General features: G+C 42.7%; 3 protein-coding genes across 4 annotated transcripts; all 3 read right to left on the reverse strand.

Annotated features, from left to right (window-relative positions):
- Positions 1-24: 24 nt before the first annotated feature.
- LOC133466351 (probable serine/threonine-protein kinase MARK-A) lies at positions 25-7,222 on the reverse strand. The gene is made up of 7 exons (XM_061749954.1): positions 6,888-7,222; positions 4,377-5,132; positions 3,851-3,945; positions 3,728-3,775; positions 1,589-1,766; positions 438-701; positions 25-116 (listed from the first exon to the last, which is right to left on the reverse strand). Exons 1-7 carry the CDS (start codon positions 6,940-6,942, stop codon positions 25-27), a joined length of 1,488 nt encoding a protein of 495 aa, XP_061605938.1. The 5' UTR covers positions 6,943-7,222.
- A 1,348-nt stretch (positions 7,223-8,570) lies between these two features.
- On the reverse strand, positions 8,571-12,903 carry LOC133465731 (serine/threonine-protein kinase pim-2-like). 2 transcript variants are annotated; one of them, XM_061748785.1, is made up of 7 exons: positions 12,714-12,903; positions 12,516-12,610; positions 11,122-11,169; positions 10,818-11,042; positions 10,571-10,748; positions 9,782-9,955; positions 8,571-9,153 (listed from the first exon to the last, which is right to left on the reverse strand). In XM_061748785.1, exons 1-7 carry the CDS (start codon positions 12,895-12,897, stop codon positions 9,062-9,064), a joined length of 996 nt encoding a protein of 331 aa, XP_061604769.1. In that variant the 5' UTR covers positions 12,898-12,903; the 3' UTR covers positions 8,571-9,061. The 2 variants fall into 2 exon arrangements, with proteins under 2 accessions (XP_061604769.1, XP_061604770.1); XM_061748786.1 differs by lacking the exon at positions 11,122-11,169.
- Positions 12,904-15,089: 2,186 nt separating this feature from the next.
- On the reverse strand, positions 15,090-20,899 carry dnajb1a (DnaJ heat shock protein family (Hsp40) member B1a). Its single transcript, XM_061748784.1, has 3 exons — positions 20,289-20,899; positions 19,004-19,581; positions 15,090-17,779 (listed from the first exon to the last, which is right to left on the reverse strand). Exons 1-3 carry the CDS (start codon positions 20,497-20,499, stop codon positions 17,549-17,551), a joined length of 1,020 nt encoding a protein of 339 aa, XP_061604768.1. The 5' UTR covers positions 20,500-20,899; the 3' UTR covers positions 15,090-17,548.
- Between the last annotated feature and the right edge of the window lie 97 nt (positions 20,900-20,996).

Consider the following 20,996-nt stretch of genomic DNA (forward strand, 5'->3'; position numbering starts at 1 on the left):
ATTTGAGGGTGAGTGTGTGTGGTATCAGAGGAGCCACGGATGCCACTGCATCTGCTCTAAGGTGGCTCGCTGGTCCGTGTCTGACGTCAAGCAAATCCATAAGAAGTCTTTGCAATCTGAACAGGGAACAAAATAGGGCGTTAGCTGCAGTGGTAGGTGGAAAAGTACAGTATAGACCATTTCATAGTGTTTGTCAACAATAGGCACCAAGTACTTCCGGGTGGCAGATAATGAATGGCTCTGACTGACTTTATCGGAAAACAATGACAAAACAATGTGTTTGGAGTTGCACAGCTGGATATACCCCAAAAAGTTGGTTTATTTAAATTTACTTTAAACAAAAAACAAAAAAAAAGAAATTAATCTAGCAAAACCTGTTGGTGAGAAGAATAAATTTGAATTTAAATCTGCCAGTTGAACAGAAAAGATTGAAAGACGTAGTAGCCACTTCCAAAGAGACAGACTAGGAACCAAACCTCCATTGGTCCCGGAAGTATGTGTGACATCAAGGTGAAAACGGCTTTTACCTTGGGAGAGCACCCGGTTCAATGTGAGGCCCTTGATGAGGAACATGAAGGTGTCAAAACGTTCGGTTCCGTCCAGCAATTCGAAGAGCAGAGCGCCAAGTTGCCATACGGTGGCCGGGCCGGCCTTGTACGGCCTCTTCAAGACGTACTCTGGAGGGGCGTAGCGCAAGGTTCCTGTAAAACAAAAACAAAACTGTTTTTGTGTTTATTGTCATTTATCCCATGTGACCTGCACAAACAAATCAGCTATGTCAAGTACGACACGATGGCGAGAGTCCTACTTTGAGCCTGTTAACAAAAATGTAATCAATGGGTAAAAGTTAACTATGTGTGTGTGTGTGATCAACAGAGTTGGGTCGTGAAATTTAACAATCGCCATTTAAGCGGGGTACACACATACCGACAATCGGGCTAAATTTTTGCCTTTTTCCTCCCTCGCGATCAAAGTCAGCAGAATACGGTGGCCAACGGGGGCAAACGCGCTGCAAACACAGGAATGATGCAAACACAAAAACATAAAACCAATGCAACCCCCCGGAAAAAAAATAGCACCCGACAATCGTAAATGTTAAATATCTACGTTATTTATGATCTTCCACTACTACTTTTTCTTCTTTGTATTTTCCACCAGTCTGAATGCCCGGTACCATACCGCCTGTCGCAGGTCATGACATCCTGGTACTGTCACAGACATTCGCTTTTGGGGGAGCAAACTCGCGATTGCCAATGGAGATATCGTTGTGTGAGGGGAGAGATGGGAAGATGACTTCGGAGATGTACAATTACAAGTTACCCCGTTGAAAATCTAATAGGAGTGTAACGATTTCAATTCGTTTCTCCAAGTAATATAACTAATTACATTTGATGACATTTTGATTACTTGTCTTAATTTTGAATGAATGCTAAGCAACCCCCTTGGATGTTTACTCTAAAAAAAAAACAAATCAAAAATTAAAATCATCATTTTGTAATTAACCACATTTTTGTTCTGTACAAACAAACTGATATAAAAAAAAAAAAAAAAACATACAAATCGCCAAGCATGGTGTATCCCGCTTTACCGGCATATTCGTGATAAGGTTCCTCGTTGACGAAGCAGCTGCAGCCGAAGTCTATGAGGCGCACTCGGGGGAGACTGAAGGTGGCCTCCAGCAGGATGTTCCTCTGCTTCAGGTCCCGATGGAAGACGTTGACGGCGTGCATTTTGATGGCGGCGTCCACCAGCTGCTTCATGATGTTCTGACAAACACAAAAAGACCATTATGTGACCCTGTTGCCGGCTTGTCTTATGGATGAAAGGGTGATTAAGAGTGTAATGGCTCTACTTAATCATGAATTTGCTCAGCTAGGCTTCTTTTTGTGTGTGCGTATTTCCATTGTTAATGGTCTAAGTTATCATATCCAACCTTAACCACTAAACTAGCCCCAAAAAAAAAACTGTCACAAATGTTTCCAAATTGGAGGAGGTATATGCCAGCGATGTGAATCACTACACTACTGACAGCTCAATTTACAAAACCTTTAAAGTCAATAATTGTGTCCAAATCGAAGCACAGGAGGTACAACTTGGGCCCATTTTGAGACCCAATATTCAAAATATTCAATAATTTTCACTCCACAATGATATGCAATTAGCGAATCTAACGTCATTATCACTTCTTTACCTTGGCTTCATACTCCTCTAAGGGTCCGAGCTTGTATTTGGTTCTGAACGTGAAGAGGTCCACAGAGGGTACCGGCCTCTCCATGACCAGAACCAGCTCCTTTTCCAGGTCGTACGTGTCCAACAGCAGGACGACTGCGGAGGACCCATCGGCGTTCTTTAACGAGGATGCTTGCAGCATGAGCCATGCCTCTAAGGACACCTTCTGGACTTTTCCATTGATGTACTATGCAAGAATTATCTATTTGAAATCAACCAATCCAACTACAGTGGGTACGGAAAGTATTCAGACCCCCTTAAAAATGTTTCACTCTTTTATATTGCAGTCATTTGCTAAAATCATTTAAGTTCATTTTTTCCCGCATTAATGTACGCACAAGCACTCCATATTGACAGGAGAAAAAAAAAGGGAATTTTGAAATTTTTGCTGATTTATTAAAAAAGAAGAACTGAAATATCACACAGCCATAAGTATTCAGACCCTTTGCTCAGTATTTAGTAGGAGCACCCTTTTGAGCTAATACAGCCATGAGCCTGTTGCAACAAGTTTTTCACACCTGGATTTGGGGATCCTCTCCAGTTCTGTCAGGTTGGATGGTGAACGTTGGTGGGCAGCCATTTTCAGGTCTCTACAGAGATAGCTCCATTGGGTTTAAGTCAGGGCTCTGGCTGGGCCATTCAAGAACAGTCACGGAGTTGTTCTGAAGTCACTCATTCGGTATTTTAGCTGTGTGCTTAGGGTCATTGTCTTGTTTGAAGGTGAACCTTCGGCCCAGTCTGCAGTTCTGAGCACTCTGGAGAAAGTTTTCGTCCGGGATATCCTTGTATTCGTCCTGTCACTGCAGTTGAAAAACACCTTCGCAGCATGATGCTGTCATGATGCCACAGTGATCTTTGGGTTCTTCTTTACCTCTCTCACCAAGGCTCTTCTCCCCCAATTACTCAGTTTGGCCGGACGGCCAGCTCTAGGAAGGGTTCTGATCGTCTTCCATTTCAGGATTATGGAGGCCACTGTGCTCTTAGGAACCTTAAGTGCAGCAGAAATTGTTTTGTAACCTTGGCCAGATCTGTGCCTCGCCACAATTCTGTCTCTGAGCTCTTCAGGCAGTTCCTTTGACCTCATGATTCTCATTTGCTCTGACATGCACTGTGAGCTGTCAGCTCTTATATAGACAGGGGTGTGGCTTTCCTAATCAAGTCCAAGCAGTATAATCAAACACAGCTGGACTCCAATGAAGGTGTAGAACCATCTTAAGGATGAGCAGAAGAAATGGACAGCACCCGAGTTTTAAATTTGAGTGTCACAGCAAAGGGTCTGAATACTTATGGCTGTGTGATATTTTCTTTTTTCTTTTTTAATAAATCTGCAAAAAAATTTACAAAAATTCCGTTTTTTTAAATGAGGGAAAAAAATGAACTTAAATGATTTTAACAAATGGCTGCAACATAACCAAGAGTGAAAAATGTAAGGGGGTCTGAAAACTTTCCGTACCCGCTGTATATACTGCATATCGCAACAATATGTGGATGCACTCACCAAAAAGACACTCTCTACTTTTTCTATGGGGATGTACTTGATGGCCACCTGCAGGATAGAATCGTATAGTTTGTACGGGGAATGAGGATTTGTGTACGTGCGACAGCGAGTGTCAACGCTTACCGGGAAACAGTCACTTTTCCTGTAACCGGCGTAGACGGATCCGAAGCCTCCTTCCCCGAGCTTCTCTAGCTGCTGATACTTCTGCACAAACAACGCTAGGAACACAAAAATCACGTTTGGCGTCGCTTACCTTGGAGCGGACAAATGGATTTTAGAAGTATTCGGACGATCGCGCCAATGGCCTCATAGCTGTATCCGGAGTTTACTTTTAGTTTGGATCTTTGATGTATTTAAACGACTATGCTGCCTTTTCCCAATCCTGCATGTGCTGGGTTCGTTTTGATTGTTTAAGGATTGAAATGACTTTGCAGATGACTGAATCGCTTTATCCAGAGCCTGCATCTAACTAGATTTTTTTTTTTTTTAAATTGTAACATTTTTGAGTGATTCCAAACGACTATGCGAATGGCTGCATAGCTTTATCAATAGCCGGCGATTCTCTTTTCAGGTTAGTTTCGTTTTGTGCAATTTTTGAGGGATTCAAACGACTACGGATAACCGCAGCGCTCCGGTGACGCGATCTTACTTCGGGTGGTGTCGACCTGTTGCAAGGCGGGCGGGCAGCACGGACAGCTCGGGAGGGCGGCGGCCTTCTGGGCGACCTTCTTGACAGGCTGTCTGGTTTGCTTTTGGGCTTCCGCTTTGTTGCTGGACTTCCTCTTGGTGGTTAGCTTGGCCAGCAGAGCTTTGACGGACACCTCGGCGACTTCCACCTGCGGCTTCTTGGCGACGACGGCCACTTCGGGTTTCGCGCTGTATTTGCTGTTTAGGACCTTAGCCAGCAGGGCCTTGACGGACAACTCGGTGGTGGGTTCTTTGGCGAGGGTCTCCGCTTTGGCGTTGGACTTGCGCCTGGGCCTTTTAGCGGGCAATTGCTTGGCCAAGACCTGGGTGACGTCGACTCGTTGCTCCTTTGTGAGGGGCTCTGGTTTCGTTGCTGCTTTTCGTTTGCTAGTCCTTTTGACCGGCGGAACATTTGCCGGCACCTCAGCGGCTTCCGCTCTCTGCTCCTTGGGGAGGGTCTGTTGTTTCTTGGTGGTCTGACACTTGGTCCTTTTGACCGGCGCCACCTTCTGGGACGTCTCCGCTGCGCCTGCTTTCTGCTCTTTGGTCTCCGGTTTGGTTTGTGCCACCTCGACTGCCAGTTGTTTGGGCTCGCCAACGATTGGGAGGGTGCCGCAAAACCTCCTCATGGGCATGGCTCCATTTCTGACGGCCTTAGTGTCAGGTTTTAACAGCACGCAGCCTTCCATAAAGGGGGTGAAGTCTCTGGTCTCTGTAACTAATAGGAGAAAGCAGTCATAAATCGTAAGTCGGATCTCAAATCATCTTCCACATTGAAATGAATGGAAATGCCATTAATCAGTCCCAAAAAAACAACCATTTTTTTGTGCACGCGTGTTTTAATAAAGAAAATAGCACTCCAGATAGTGTACATTATAAAACATAGTAATAACCAGTGTTGGGCAAAATAACTTTCAAAAAGTAGTCACAGTTACTAATTACTTACACCCAAAAACTAATTGAAGCACGAACTGAATTGCTCCTTTATAAATGTAATAACCCGGGGAAGTAACTCAACTGAACTTGAAAATATTAAAATATGTAAAAAAAAAAAATGTTAAATTTTTTTTGGGCAGGTTTCCCTGACCAGTTGTAGAGAGTAGAACAGCATAGATGGATGCTTAATTTTATGTAATATTTACTGGACCGCAGCCCACAACTGCTTGACACTACTAAAATTTTCAACAGTCAATACTTTTGACTCGACGTAGTGAAAAACAAAAAAAAAGACAATTAGTAAATACTGCACTTGCTAAGTATTATCAACAAAATAGTCCCCATAAGAGTTTATATAACAAGGAAGTGCTTAGAATGTTTGTGCTGTTTCAATTCGGATGCGGACAAACACCTTTCTTCAGGACATAACGTACACTTGCCATGTACGTTCTTGCCTTTTACATCAAACACTTTGAAGTAGTGTTTGTACGTCCATCCTGAAAATGCCAATTTGAACGCGAAAGACCATTCGCCATTGTTCCCTTGTAATGCGCGGCTGTGGGTGGTTTGCCACGCTTTGAGCTTTGTAAAACAACAACACTCAACGTACCTGACCTCTGCCACTGATTGGCTTCTTATGTAATTGTGCTCTCCATTTAGTTTTTGTGGCTTCTTATACAATTGTGCTCTACATTTAGTTTATCATCGTCGGGCACATTCTACATTGGACGGTATTTTGCATAACATTCTGCACTGTATTCGATTACTAGCAGGTCAACTATTGTATAGTCCTTGTTAATTACATGTAGATATTTTTTTATTATTTCTTATATACATTTAAAAATGTAACAAAAATGTGAGTTTTTAAAAAAAAAAGTTTTTACTCTATTTGATCAATTTAAAAACTAGTGCATTAGGTCCTGTGCTGCATAGCATTTTGTTATTAGCATTGTACATATGTATTTGAATATATATTGTCCATATTTGTTTTGGATATAATTTTAATACAAAATTGTTTTGCTCTTTATAAAAAAAAAAAATTCTGCACAACATTCTACTATACAGTGTTTGTAGATTTATTTATTTATTGTTAGAAATATTTTATCTTTTCAAATAAGAAATTTTTGTACATTCTTAAAATCCTATTTTGCACAGCATTGCGCCCCATGGTATCAACGTGCAGATCTGTATATATGACATATTTCTGTTATATGTTTATTATTAACTCTTTACATTGTGAAAATTGGGTTGCATTGCGGCACAGCATTCTGCAGCGTGTGCACGCCCAGGTCATAAATGTTCTATTTACTATATATTCATTTCTTTATTTTTTTCATTTTGGGATTTGTAAAATAAAACTCTTATAAAATACGACGACACATTTTTCACAGGATTTCTATTTCGGCATGTTCTACAACCGGATGAATGCTGCAACATGTTGGGCTATTTCTGCAATGCAACTTTGAAGAAGAGCACCTTTCAAGACCAGCACGGTCGATTAATTATTCCATGCATTTATGTTATTTTTGTAACTCACCAGGATGGATGTTAGTGGGCAGGAATGGGAGAGGGTGAAACTTATCCACGTTCATGTTGTTGTTGTTGTTGTCGTTGCCTGCAAACACGCTTGTTATGCTTCTTTCCCCGCATGGAATGGTTGCACATAATGCAAAAAGTGTGTTTTAGAGACTTGTTGTGCGGTCATAAAGGGGCTCGGATCACAAACACGTCAAAGGCGCCTATGCTGCCCGGCGGGACTCGAACAAGGGCCCGACGGGCGTGACACCAACTCGCGACTTAAACCGCCGTCGAGCACGACCTTCAGAAGTCAGGCAGCTTTGGACAAAGACATGGAGCGCCGTCACCTTTTCTCGTGATGCGCTTGTGAGCTCGGCGGAAGCCGTTCTTGACGTTCCGATCAAAGCGCTCAAGTTGTGTGCGCCTGCCTTTAGCAGATGCTGTTTTAATCAAACGTGTGCTGGTTTTACTCAAAAGTCAACGCGAGGCACGATCTGGCTCTTATGGACGCTCGTTGCAGGACACTTCATTAGGAACAGCTGCAAAAGCCACGTCATCAAACGTGGGCCCAATTTTGCAGTTCTATGAAACGATCAACCAACAAATGCTCGTGATAATAAATGTCTCTATATATATATATCTGTAAATGTAAGCACACAAGTCAAGCTAAAATTTGGAAAAGTTTGCAAATAAGTGATTTACACAAATCATCTTTGCCCGTTCAAATAAATGGAAATGCATTCATCCGTACCAGTCTCCCAAAAATAACAGCAATTATTATTATTTTTTTAATTACAGTATTGTACTCATAGGCCTATTTTTTGAGGGTGCTCAAGCACCCCTTAATTTAATCCCAGCACCCCTCTAATTTGAGAGACTATTTTATTCATTTATTTTATTGTATGTTCTTTATAAACGAGCAAAAGACATGTATAACCATGCAGTCCTTGCTTGAAACGTAATGTTTTCAAAATGGGGGTGCGGATGGATGCCCGGGGCCACCGCCCCCGTTACAAGCCCTATAGAAGATTGATGGATGAATGTGGAACGTGGTTTAGTATTATTTAGCTGTTTTTACATTCACACTAGGCACTACATTAGGTACACCTATACACCGAAAGCATTTGATACAGTCCAACCACGCAACTCTTCAAACAAATAAAACCCTACAAAAGCCCCCAAAAATGTAACAAATGCTCGTAAAAAATGGCTTTGTCTTTAATCTGTGCTTAAATGTAGCACCTTGACCTTCTGATAGGGGAGCAAAGGTTCCCCACAACAGTGCATTTGGTAAGGAAGTGAGCGGTGAATGCGTTACCTCCAAGCCTTCCAATTCTCTTGGATGTTTCAAAATCCAGATAAGCAGTTCTGCTGTGGTTTTGAAACCTGAAGATTATGCCTACTGAATGTTATCAGACAATACTGCTGACCATTCTTGCTGCACTGCACATTCACATATGTATACTGTATATATACTATCATGCATAGAACATTACTTTGGATATTATTCATGTATAGTTCTCAATCCACTGCTGCTTTACATGTAAAACATGTCTGCTACATACAATGCTGTTGACTATTCTTGCTGCTGCTGTGGATTAACTTCTCCTGTATGCAGTATTCATGTACATTTACTCTTATATAATAAGGGATACTATTTTTGTTTCATTCTATTCTTGAATGTCAGAAATACAAGTAGGGTGTCCATTTCTGTCCCCAAGGATGTAGCCAACTCTAATGTACCCAATCCCAATGTGAAAATTGTTTAATTACTGTATTGGACTCCAAGTTGCTCTTACTACTATGACTACTTCTATTAATGTGTTTTAAGGTTTTTGTGTTGGGACTTGCAGAATTCACTGCACACTGCAATATGCATGTCATTTTATGAAGAAACACTTTATTCAAGTTTTGTTCCACTTTGAGACAGTTTCAAACCGGTGTCATGTAAACAACACTTGTTCTGTTTCTAAACAATGTTCTCCTTCATGTGCCCTCAGAATATAGAAAGAAAATTGCACCAGGGATCATTTAAAGTGCTTTTTTTTTTTTTTTTTTTTTTGGACTGCAGAGTGCCTGACTACACATCACACATGTGACCGACACACGTGACAGTGTACATTTGTGGTCGGCGAGGATAGAAAAGATCCCGTTCCAGTGATCGTCCACGTGACATTGAATTTGCGGCCATCGTCAAATGAGCCACGGATGTTGGTGGACCTGCACCAGGGTGGCGCGCTGCTCTGGGTCGCAATTCAAGCACATCTGCAAGAAATCTCTGCAATCTGATTGGAGAGAAACATGAAAATACGCATGAGCTGCAGTATTTAACCACGGGGGGGAGTCTTGCTTGAAGGGCAAAAGTGTACAGTGAAGCCCCGTTTATCGTACATGTTCCAGACACACCCGCAATACCATCTCAAAATATTTTTCTTGTACCCCTCCCACACTCTTTAAACACAATTAGACCTATGAAAACACCTTTTTTGAACATATTGCAAACTAAGGCTGCAGCTAATAATCTTTTAATTGAGTCGACGACTGATCATCCCATGAATTATTCGATGGCAGGCATTATTTTTGTCCACTTGGTGCCGCCAACCTGACATTGTACTGTAGTATCTGTGAGTGTGTGTTGGTTGTTAACTGGCTATCTCGGTAGCCAGTTTGCATGTTGATTAACTCGCCGTGAGCTGTTGCTTTGTTGGTATGAATGTGATTTGTACATGTTTGTTTTCTTACCCTTTTTCTTTTTTAATAAAGCAATTAAAAGTGCATCAGTGACGATGGCTCTCCTTTCGCATTACGGTAAGTATACGGTAAAAACCCATTAAAAAAAAAAACGCAATACAGTGGAGGCGTGAACATTGAGGTGCCATATAGCGAGGGAACACTGTACAGCCGTAGGAATACCTTGAGACAGAACCCGATTGAGTTGGAGCATCTTGGAGATGAAGAGAAGCGTGTCGAACTGTTTGCTTCCGGCCAGTAACTCAAAGAGCATGGCGCCCAGGTGCCACACTGTGGTCGGCCCCGCCCTGTACGACCCCCTCAGGACGAACTCCGGAGGAGCATAGGAGAGGGTTCCTAAAACAGAACAGTGCTCTTAGCGGTGATACGCCATCAGCGTGAAAACACTTATCAACAGCACTGACCTACATTTACAACCCTGACCCAACCATAAAGTTGTATTCATTTATTCCTAGCAGCCTATAGCCGTCATTTTGTAGTGTTTCTCTTGGCTGCACTGCTTCCAGTAAATGTGGATGTTAAGGTTTTTTTTAGTCCAATCAGATTTCAGCCTCTATATGTTCTCTCAGTTCAATCTAATCTGCCCAGAGTCTTCAGAATCAGCAGTGCTGGCCTATATAACTATATTAGCAACGGGATTGTATCTTTAACCAATCCGATTTGAAATTCGTCCTCACAGGGCCAGCGCACTGGCCCTCGATGACATCAGCATTTTTCCATCCTCTGATTGGTTGATCAGAGCCAAACTTGTTCCAGCCGACTTTTCTGACTAGCAAAACCCGTCTGTCGCAATGTCCACATTCTGCCAGATGATGTCAGTGGCACAGTTGCATTTTCAGAGGTGAATTAAGTCGGGTAAGTCCCAACTGAAGACCCAGGCACCAAATACAGCGCCCACCAATTGTTTTTTTTAGGAGACAATCCCAAAAGTATACGGTTGAGTCGACTTACCAGTGTAATCATGATAAGGCTCCTCGGTTACAAAGCAGCTGCAGCCGAAGTCGATGACCCGCACCCGGGGGACGCCGTAGGTGGCCTCCAGGAGAATGTTTCCCGGTTTGAGATCCCGATGGAAGACGTTGACGGCGTGCATTTTGATGGCGGCGTCCACCAACTGCCTCATGATGTTCTGACAAGTCATACACAGCCATTAAAGTAGATGAATCTTTTATATACATGGACCCTTTTCCATCCATACCTTTGCCTCATTCTCCTTGAGGTCTCCAAGCCGACATCTGGTGATGTACGTGAAGAGATCCACGGACCGCGCCGGCTTCTCCATGACCAGCACCAGCTCTTGATCGAAGTCGTATTTGTCCATCAAAGACACGACAGCCGATTTCCCGTCTGCGTTCTTGATGCACGACGCCTGAAGCATGAGCAGCGCCTCCAGGGGGACGTCGTGATTCCTCCCCTTTATGTTCTATTGGACAATGAAGGATAATAAACAAACATCATTAATGAAAAGAACAATGTGAGGCCTCTGGCAAGGCACTTCTCACCAGGGGGATGCTCTTGACTTCATCTTTGGGAATGTGTTTGATGGCCACCTACAGGACACAATGATTTGTTAGTGCTTTCACTATGGCCACCTGGTTTTGGGTCATAGCTTGCCTTCGGTCAGTAGCATGTCATCATTTCGGCAAGTGACCTAACAAAAGCAGTATTACATAGATAAGGACATTGCTTAAAACGGTGCATGTTATTGTTTTTGACTGACTCCGCATGGATTTATCTAGAAACTGCATTAATCAAGGTCAATTTTGACCATGGATAGCTGGCCTCACATCATCTAACAAAAGCATTATACGGATAACACAAGGAGCCTTCATTGTTTAGAAAGTGGGCCTATTTGTTTTTGACTGTTTAGACAGCTGCATATGGCATTATCCAGAGCCTGCATTCATCTGAGTCATTGGTAGTACGTTAGCATTTCAGTTAGCGAGCTAAGAGCTTCATATCATTGTTTTATGGAAAATACAAGTACACTTATTGGTGTGCCTATTGATTTTTGACGATTCGGACGGCCACATCTTCATCTAGAGCGCAGGTGTCAAACTGGTGGCCCGGGGGGCAGATCCAGCCCACGAAAGCAAATCAAAATTGCTAATTGTGTTCTGGTGTAATATTTGCAAGCATTTTTTTGTTACCAATCCCCCTTAGAAAAGAAATGTAATAGTTGAAAACCAGATTTTTATAGGTTTCTGATTTCAAAATGGGTTATTCATCAATGTGTTGTGCATACTGCATGTAATTACAGCATATGAGGTAATCTTTCATTTATATGGGTTCACAGCTGTAGCGGGCCCCCCGAGGGAAGTCCTAACTACGATGTAGCCCGTGACAAAAATGAGTTTGACACCGCTGATCTAGAGCCTGCGTTCATCTGAGTCAGTTTTCACCATGGACCGTTGGCCTAAAATCAGTTGCATAAGGCGAGCGTGTCAGTTAACAAGCTATCAAATAACTGGTGTCAGGGGTTCATTTTTTCCTAACTTTCCTTGGTGGCGCTACTGAGTTACAGAATAAATGCTCTCCCAAATATGGGTTAGAAAAATACATTGAAAACTTTCAAAATCATGAAAATGTGTCCTTGAATTAAACAGCCATGAAAGTGTGTAACAAATGACCATTCGGTATGTCAGTATATCACGATATCATGTCTCAAATTGTGTGTAGTAGAGGACGCTACTAAAGGCGATCAGATGATAATGTATTGGCGAATTAGCATGTGGCTCACTGCCCAAGGTTATTTCTGTACACTCTGCTTCAAGTAACTGTCAACAATGGTATGTTTGTGATCCCTCAGTGTAAGTAGAATTTAAGATGAGGTCAGATCTCGTATATTGAAAACTTGAACAACGCATGCTGGGTAGCCTCAATAAGGAGTACTTACAGGAAAAGAATCTGTTTTCCGGTAGCCCGCATAGACCGATCCGAAGCCTCCTTCGCCGATCTTCTCGAGCTGCTGATACTTGAACTCAAGCGAGGCTGCAAACACACAGACAGACTTTGGCTTCACAACCCCATGAAATTAAAACTTTAATCCAGCAGAACCTGGTCTGGAGTTCCACGTCATCTGTTGACGGCTTACCGTGACCGGTCGTGGGCAAGAGTCTTTTTTCGGCATGTTGGACCATGGACGTCTGGGTGGCTTTGAGCCACTGACTCCTTGTTAGGGTCTCTGGTTTTATACTGGCTTTCCGTTTAGTTCCTCGAGACGTCATGACTTTCACTGACCCATTGGCGGCTCTGACCCTCTGCTTATTTTTAAGCATTCTCGTTTTGTGTCGACCCTCCCTTTGGTCCCAGGCACAGTCTTCATAGATTTGGTTGGACCCCCTTGTCTCCTTGCTCGAATCTCGGGGTTGCCATTACTCCCTCGACTACGCATCTGCCTGTCCAGTTGGACCTTACCCCCTCGATTCCCAGACACGGTCTCCATTTTGGCTGTACTCTTTGTTTTCCTCATCAGCATCTCTGGTTTGGTTTTACCTCTGTGCTTTCTCATGAGGGTCTCAGGTTTGGTTTTACATCGGTGCTTCCTCATTAAGGTCTGTGGTTTACTTTTACCTCGGCGCTTACTCATGAGGGTCTGCGGTCTGGGTACAGCCTTCCGTTTAGATCCATTTGCTTGAACAATCTTCATAGACACCTTGGTGGTTTCAAATCTCTGCTTCTTCACAAGGGTCTCAGATTTGGTACCGGCTTTACGCTTGGTCCCCTTAGCGGGCCGGACCTTAATTGGAACGCTGGTGGTCTTGATCCTTCGCTTCCTTAGAAGGGTTTCTGGTTTGGTGGCGGTCTTCTGTTTGGTCCCTTTAACCAGTCCAGCCCTCACTGACATCTCTGAGGCTTTGACCCTCTGATGCTCTTTATGGGTCTCCAGTTTGGCACTTGTCTTGCATTTGGTCCTCTTAGCCAATGAAGCCTTGCCTGACACCTTGGTGGCTTTGACCCTGGTTATTACGCTCAAATGTTTGGTCCTTTTGGCCCGCACAGCCTTCTCAGCTGCTACTTCTCTGGATCCACCAGCATCTGGGAGGGGGTCATAGCGTCTCTTGGTGGGTAGTCCTCGGTTCCTTAAGACTGTACGTTCAGGGTCCCTCATCACACAGTCTTTCATACATGAACTACTTTCTCTGGTGTCTGCAACTAATAGAAGAAACTCAATATCAATTTATTTGTACAGTTCTGTGAAACACTTCAGTTTTAGACATTGCTTACCACAATTCTGCAAATCGTAGTTATTAATTTACTATACGGGAGGGAGATAGAGTGTAAGAGTAAAAACTCCAAAATGTAAAATGTCTTTTTTCTAACCATGGGTCCAAAGAAAGTCAATGCTGAGAAGAAGCGAATGAAGTCCATTGAATTGATGCTCGAAATCTGAAAGACATGGGCGAGGTGTGCGTGTAGTCGACTTGGCGAAGCAATACGAAGGTAGAACTTCTAGCGCCTGTGCTATACTAAAACAGAAAGAATCGCTTAAGGCTATGACGCTAGCCAAGGGCGTTAAAATAATTTCTAAAATGTGGACCTCTGTCCACGAAAAGATGGAGACGCTGCTGGAAGTAAGGAAAACTTGGTGAAAAGGTTTTTCTTTGCATTCTATTTTCATTGTTACTGTACGTTTTGATACAATAATGGACGGTGCGATTTTTCTGATTTGAAAGCACGTTTAAAAAAACAAATTCATTTTTGGTGGGTGTTGCTAGAAGCTAATAGCCAGGAACGGATTAATGGAGTGTCCCTTCAATTAGGAAGGTTGATTTGATTTCCGAGCATGTCACAGGACGAAATAAACTCGTTAGTCAGGGCACCACCGTCCATTTTTTTCCTAACGGGGGAGGGAGTCTATTTGAAAAAGTACGTAATATATCAATAACAGCTAAAATGTCTAAATTTTGCTGAGCTGTATCAATTATAATTTGTTAAACCCACCTGACTGGAGGTCGACATCCATGTTGTTTCAAACTCGTGAGCACTCCCAGTAGCCGGTAATTAGTTCACTCCACACTACTTTAAACTACATACATTACTTTACAATTAAGTGTAAACATTATTCGCGTCAGTACTGTCGTCCCAAATTTCAAGGTTGTGCTCCTTTTTCGTCACCGACACGTCAAAAGCACTGTTGTGGTACTGGTGGGGACGTCAGCAAGGGGGCGCACACACACTCGTGCCTACGTTTAAAAACCACCAAAGGATACTAATTACGGTGTCAGAGTAGCAGTAAGGCCCCAGTCGAACTATTTTATAGCAATTTATCATTTTTAAAGACCATTTAAACACTGCTAATTGTGACTGTTAAGACAAAAAGAAAGACCTAAAATTGTAAAGGTAACCGGATGTAACGCTTTTTTTCAACCGTGCGCCAGATGGCGACAGAGACAGCGACAACTGCACTTGCTGGAAGACCTCAAAACTGTACATACATTATGATTAATTTGCGCCACAAACATTACAATGTAGTCGTAACAAGACATTTTATTTGTTTTTGCAGTCATCTGGTCAGTGAAATGTTCATTCATATCCCAGAGGCATAGAGTTTGTGTGAATGCAATAAAACCCACGTAAAACTCCCAAGTTTATAGTGCAAAATTAAGAAAATGTGTCACAATTTAGCCAGTTATTGCATGGTCATGTCGATGGGGCCAAAGCAAGTCCACACGGTCCTTAGGATGAATCCCGACACTTCAATTACATGAAAAGAAACAGCTAGTACAACCTCTTGAATGTCTACAGTTGATATACTGTAAAATGTTTACACACCTGTGCTCAAATGTCAGGTTTTTGTGATAAAGGCGGTGTGGGGGGGGGGGAATCATCCATTGTGGCCTTTAGCCTGACAACTCAAATTTGGGGAAAAAAAAAATTTGAGAAGTAAAAATAGATGTGGCTGCAAAAGTGTGCACACTCCGAATAAAGTTTTGAAGTTCTAAGCGTTTGCTGACCTTTTTGTAGTCACACCTTACATCACCGCAGAGAGCTTTCCACAGCACCAGAGGGATCTCATTCCCTGCCTAAAAAGCCCCCCCTAAAAAATGTCAGAAAAATCCTACTAGAACACCTGAACCTTAATTGGGGTAAACAAAACATTTTAAATGGTGGCAGTTGTATTTGAGTTTGAATGTGATCGGTTCATTCTGAACACAGGGAAAGCCTCAGTTTATGTGGGTGTGCACACTTATGTACCACATTTCACTCGTTTAATTTCTCCTCTGAAAAAGATCCCTGCAAAAAACTATTAGTTTGCACAGGGTTAAGGCCACATTAATGGTGGAAAAGGTTTTGAAATGATTCATCTTAGTTTCAGTTTATTCATATCACAAAAACCTGCCACTTTTGAAACAGGGGTGTGTAGACTTTTTATATCCACTGTGCGTGATGTAGATGCAAAAAAAGGAAGGCATCAGAAGAGACTAGAGATCTCTACACAGTTGTGTTACGTCGGGCAGAAAGTTGTCGTCTTTCTCCTTAAAAGTGACCAAAAGTCAAACAAGTGCTATTATGATAATGCAATATATTAAAAATATTTTCAACTTGCCTTCAACATCCGCACACGACGCCCACATGACAATCATTTGGCACATAAATTAAAATAATTCAGATTTTCCCCAGCTAATACATAAGTGTATTTGAATGCTACTTCACTGCCGTTGTTTATTGTGCAACTAACGAATGAGGTAAGTGGCATAGTAAACACAGTCCACATGAGGTCAGCGACGGTGAAACAGCGCTCACAGTGCGACATCGGAGGTATTGTTCATTAAAAGGGAGCTCGAACCTTAGGAAGTGGAACCGAAAAAAAACGCCCGCGTCACTTGAACGCCACATGGGCGCTTCACACATTGCCAGTCCTCCATGTTGACATGGATATTGGAATTCAACAGCAGTCAATGGCAGTGAACGAAATATATTACGAAATGAGAACGGGTGAAGGGGCTCGGTGCATCTTGAAACACTGTTCAGGTGTTTTCCACATTGGAGTGTAAAAGCACCACTGAGGGGGGGGGATAAAAAAAATTTTAAAAATTAAATTGTAAAAATTACAAGTAAAATGTCATACATTGAATATCAAATGTGACTTCTTTTGAGCCAAAACGTCACAGTATTACGAGAATAAATTTGTCGTTTCAATGCACGAATGTCAGAATAACCAATATCGCTTCATATCAATTCAATAGTTATGCTTTATGCACAGTTTGACTTAAAAACTTTAAAAGTATGCATTTTTCTCATCAATTATAAATTAAAAAAACACTTTAATTTTGGGTGAAATTATGACTGCAATTATTTTACTAATATTTTACCTGTTTTCCCTCATAAAATAAATTTTAAAGATTTGTTTGTGTAATCTCCACCCATGCAGAAAAACGAGTTTTCATCAATATATTTTTTTAAATTGACTTGTAATATTTTTGACTTACTGTAATTTTACGTATTTGTTCAGTAAAAAATAAATAAAAATAAAAACAAAGTTTGTAAGTTTCCAAGTTGCATAAAATATAGTCTTTGAAATATTACAATTTCCTCCTTTCTCATTTTGGTTGTCAGGGCAGCCTCACTCCTTTATAGTGTCCAAGCTCCATTATTGATTTTCAATCAGCAGACTGTTAAGTGTTAGTGTGTGCTAGTAAAAGAAACGAAAGAGCTAAAAGGTTTCAAACTCAGGCAGTGTTTGTTCACTCCCAAATAAATTGTTGTCTTAGAAAGAGGATAAATACTAAAGTCACTACTCTGGTCTTAGTTTTAAGATATTTTTGGAGAAGTTTGCCTTCAGCAAGCAAACTGAAGTCAATGCAAAGCATCCCTGAGTCGTTTCAAGACCAGGTTTCAAAGTAAACCCAAATAACAGCACCCTGAAGAGCGGCGTGGCGTGGCATGGGGTTGAACAAGTGTTCCTTCCGTGCGTGGCGGACCGCATCACGGCGGGAGGACCTGCCTGAGCGCGTCGCGCGTGTTCTGGCCCAGCTTATCGGGGAACTTGACGCAGAAGTCCAGGATCATGTCGCCCCGCTTGTCGGGCCACTTGGACAGCGGCAGGCCCTCGCCCGCGATGCGCTTCTTGGTGCCCGGCTTCACCACGTCCCGGGACGTCACCGTGACGGTGCGGCCGTCCAGCGTCGGCGCGCTGACCGTGCACCCGCACAAAGCCTACACACACAAAACACAAATGAATAATCACATTACCTCTACTACACACAGGTGGCATCTGTGATTTGCTGACATTGATGTAATTATCTTTACCATAACATTCCGACACTTGTTGCAGTTGACGTCATTACCACAACACACACCGCCTGCACAGCAGAGGTGGCATCTGTAAAGCTGACGTTTGCATAACATTAGCATAATAGGCAATGTCATTTTTGACCAAATAACAAATACCAGTGCGTTTGAAACAAAATGTTTTTTGCCAAAAACATTGGAATATGAAGTTGGCAACTTTAATTTTTTTTTTTTAATCTAGCTAATGATAATCATCTCTACTATGTACATGAGAAAGTGAACCCCTGTTTATCCCTCCAAAAAAGGTTTTTAATTGCCCACAAATGGCCGGGATGATGGCAAAGAACTTTTGTCTCAGTGAACCTCCGCCACTTACTTGAACACAGTTCCTTGACACCAAGATGCCACAGGATGACAGCAGAGCACATACTTGCATTACTTTGGTCGGAATTTAGGTGAGTTTATCAGCGAATAATGACGGAAAATTCAGCAAATGAGAATTTGTCATTGCCGAACCGTGACTACGCGGGTGTTCGCTGCACTGCCACACGGGTTGCAGTAGATATCGTCACCACAAGACGCAGCAGAGGTGACGCTTGTAAAGTTGATGTCTATGTTGGAAATCAAGTAACACGAAGCATTACGGAATCAAAACTGCTGAATTAATTGATGTGATACATTGTACATAATACTATAATATGTCATCAGTTCTGGTAGCTACACAGTGCTTTGTTTTAATTGTACCATTATTTTTAGCACAACAAAAATCCAAAAGAGCTATATTAGGATTTTTTTATTAAATTAAATTCCAAATAATAAATGAAAAAAATAAATTGCTTTTAATTTCTTGTGATATTAGCACTTTTCCTGCATTTTTAAGATTTGAACAAAAAAAAGTCTGAATGTAGTAATAATTTCATCAGAATTTAGTATTAATTTTACATTGAAATATGACAGTCAAATTATTTGTGGTTGGGGGTGGGGTAAAATAAGAAAAAAATAATTTTACACACAAAGAAAAAATATTACATGAATATTAAAGCTGTACTTTTATATGAAAGGCTGTAATTTTCAAAATGGCCATCTGATATCATTCGTGGTGCAGGTGTACCTAATGAAGTGTTCAGTGAGCGTAAGAGAGCTACTTACGTCTCTGAGTGATATTTTGGCAGGGTAAATAATATCGGAGCCCTCCCTCCTGAACACGGGGTGAGGCTTGTCTTTAACCACAAACACCACGTCGGCAGGAATGTTAGTGGGGGTCTCGTCGCCCTCGCGGGGGAAGGTTATCTTGGTTCCCTCTTTCCAGCCGCGCTTGATGTCCACGGACAAAATCTTATCCTCGCTGCGCGTGGTTTGGCCGTCAGGGTTCAGTCTCTTGCGCGAGATCCTCATCTTCTTGGTGCAGCCGGCGAAGACCTCCTCCAGGCTCACCTTCAGCTCATGGACCACGGGCGGGTCCTTCTGCCTTTCGCGGCCGAAGCGGGGGCCGCCCAGGTGGGACTTGAAGGGCCGGTGGAAGCCGCCCATGTCGCCCATCCCGAAGGCGGCGAAGGGGTCGGCGCCGTCCATGCAGTCGTCGCCGCCGTTCTGCGAGAAAAAGTGGTCGAAGGGGCCGCGTCCGCCGAAGAACTCGGCGAACATGGCGTGGGGGTCGCCGTGGAAGGTGTAGTTGTACGCGGAGCCGCTGCGGGCTCCGCCGCCACCGCCGGCTGAACCCTTCAGGCCTAAAACGGGAATCAGGAAGTCATCAATATCAGTCTTTCTCCAACTTTAGTAAACCAAAATGTCATAACAAAAATGTCACAAAAAATATACATTGTATATACAGGTCCACACACACTGTTTAAACGCCAGGTTTTGTGAATCGCATTCAAACGCGATTAAAATGGGAGAAACACACACGTGCCCCCGTTTCAAATGCCACTGATAACCCCACATAAAGTTCAGCTGTTCTGCTTGTTCTGACATTTGTGTAGCCTCATCTTGCATCACAAGATTATAAAATATAATCAGGTCGTCACAGGTTATTTATGTGCACATTTTTTTAATGCAAACAGTGTAATCGATGCATTAAAAACAGGAGTTGTAACAAAATGGCGCACTTTGTTGGACTTGAGTTTGTGGACCACACGTTTTTTTTTTTTTGGGGGGGTGTCTGAGGCTGGCAAGCGTTTCCGAATTAGCGACGTGTATGTGACGTCATTAACGTAGTCATATGTGTTGATTATTATTATTTCTTCTGGTTGACAAGTGACAATTAATGGGAGTGAAAGGCACAAATTGTACGCTTTTCAATCATTTCAGCTAGCGAAGCGACAACCGTCGGGGGGTTCTGGTTCTTTCTAGAAAGTTCTCAAACTGCAGCGTTAACACACATTTATGGACAGATTAGGAAACGGAGTAAAAAACTAAACAAAACGTGGTCAGTTACCTTCTTCGCCATATCGGTCGTAAATGTCTTTCTTCTTGGCGTCGCTGAGGACGTCGTAGGCTTCCGCTATCGCCTTAAATTTGTCCTCGGCACCGGCGGACTTGTTCTTGTCGGGGTGGTAGCGGAGGGCCTGCTTCCTGTACGCCTTCTTGATTTCGTCTTCCGACGCGCCCTTGGCTATTCCCAGCACCTTGTAGTAGTCTTTCCCCATCACAACGACCGCTCACTTCTTCACCCACGTCTCGGGAAAAAACGACATTCCAGGTGGAGCGGCTGCCAACTACCGCATGCGGTTAAACGGCGCTAGCTTCCTGGCTAGCTTCAGGTAAATTAGCCTTCCGCTTCACGCCAAAGACGATGACTCAAGTGTCACCCACATTGAACGAGCAGACGTCAGACCGGCGAGTCGAGCGGGGTCAACGGTGACTCGACGTCCCGGGGCTATTGGTGGGGGCGCCGAGGCAGGAAGCCAGCGGCAGGAAAGAAACTTCTGGAAGAAGCTCGGCTAGCGTTCATGACGTGTTTGTTGAGATGATTCCCTGCTGTTACCTCCGGGTTTGCGCGAAGACCAGGAAGTGGGCTAAACTCATTTTTTAACGCCAATGCTGTAAAATAACAGTTTTTCCTCCTTAAATCACATTTTATTATTTTTCATATTAGTTAAAGCGATATGTGGATGTGACACACATCATATTTTACGACTTTTCC

Source organism: Phyllopteryx taeniolatus, chromosome 16, assembly GCF_024500385.1.
Source record: "Phyllopteryx taeniolatus isolate TA_2022b chromosome 16, UOR_Ptae_1.2, whole genome shotgun sequence".
NCBI lineage: Eukaryota > Metazoa > Chordata > Actinopteri > Syngnathiformes > Syngnathidae > Phyllopteryx > Phyllopteryx taeniolatus.